At 49.5% G+C, this 1,333-nt stretch overlaps 1 protein-coding gene across 1 annotated transcript; it reads right to left on the minus strand.

Moving 5' to 3' along the window:
- Positions 1–421: 421 nt before the first annotated feature.
- On the minus strand, positions 422–1,141 carry EMH_0094820 (uncharacterized protein; the record flags this gene model as incomplete). The annotated part of the gene is given in 4 exon segments (XM_013502142.1): positions 422–430; positions 434–637; positions 857–1,026; positions 1,120–1,141. Coding segments are annotated over 4 exon segments (405 nt in total).
- Positions 1,142–1,333: the final 192 nt, after the last annotated feature.

Raw genomic sequence — 1,333 nt, forward strand, 5'->3', positions numbered from 1 at the left:
ATTATTGACATAGAGAAATGGAACGATTTCACATCGTAGGGAAGAATTATACGTGAATTATACGTATTTGCGTACGTGCATCATGTGGGCAACGCACAACAACAGCAAGCCGTGCAGCGCCTTTGTAAGGAAGAAATATAAAAAGCATACATGAAGCAGCTATAGATCCGCGTGTGTAATGATTTAAATGGTGCCCGCTAGTGCACTGGGGAAATCTCCCCCATCTTTTGCAATTCTATGTTTGTGCCGTCTCTTGTTCATCGTATCCCAGTACAGAATGGTAAAGAACGAAAACGAACAAATGTAGATAATAACTCTAAATCCACTAGTCTCGTGACCCATCGGTCCCCGAGCTCACCTAGGGTTCCGGCAGCCTCAACATAAACACACAAAACTTTCCCCTGTTTCCTTTCCTTCTGCATCAGGACCTCCNGGTTCCGGCAGCCTCAACATAAACACACAAAACTTTCCCCTGTTTCCTTTCCTTCTGCATCAGGACCTCCTCTTTATAAGCCTCCGACTGCTGTTCGAACGTATCCCAACACATCATGGAGACAACGCGTACATCGCAGTTCGTCAGAAGCTGCTTCGCCTCCACGCAGAACTGCAGCTCCGAGCCGCAGCCAGCAATTATCACCTGGAGGCGAGCGACGCAGAAAAGCGCATTTCCGAGAGAGACAATAAGGATGTGGAATGCAGAGAACAAACACGAACACTTCGACCCGTCTGCTTTAAAACAGAGTGTCTGCTGTTCCCCCCAAGGCCTAAAGAACAGGGGAAGGCGAAAACAACACGAAAAGGAAGGAAAATGTGCGTTTCCTCTATCCAGAATTGCAAGCAATCATGTCAATCTCACTTGGGGCCCTCCCGATTTCGAGAAATCAGAAACAATGTAGCCTCCCTTCAATGCCTTTTCCACGGAACTGCCAACAATGGGAGGGATATTCCCACGGCACAAACACATGACTGTGGGGCCCGTCGAGTGCCTCAGCCAGAGCATGTAAGCCGCCGCCACTTCGTTTGCATCTGCAAGAAGAAAACATTCCTAGATTGCATATTTGCATGAGGTGCTGAAAGACAGGGCCGTCAGCATGGCACGAGTGCGCATATGCTGCTCACCTGCCGGTCTGACGCAGAGCATGTTGGGCAACGCCCTACAAAGGGGAATAACCTCCACCGCCTGATGTGTCGGCCCATCTTCTCCTAGCTCAATCGAGTCGTGGGTGGCTATGAATAAACAGCCAAGTTTCGAAAGGGCCGCCAGCCGCACCGCTCCCCAAGCATAAGTAACGAAGTTCAGGAACGTAGCCCCGAAAGGACGGAAACATCCATA

This window comes from Eimeria mitis, genomic scaffold (genome assembly GCF_000499745.2).
Source record: "Eimeria mitis Houghton genomic scaffold, Emh_scaff8394, whole genome shotgun sequence".
NCBI classification, from domain to species: Eukaryota; Apicomplexa; class Conoidasida; order Eucoccidiorida; family Eimeriidae; genus Eimeria; species Eimeria mitis.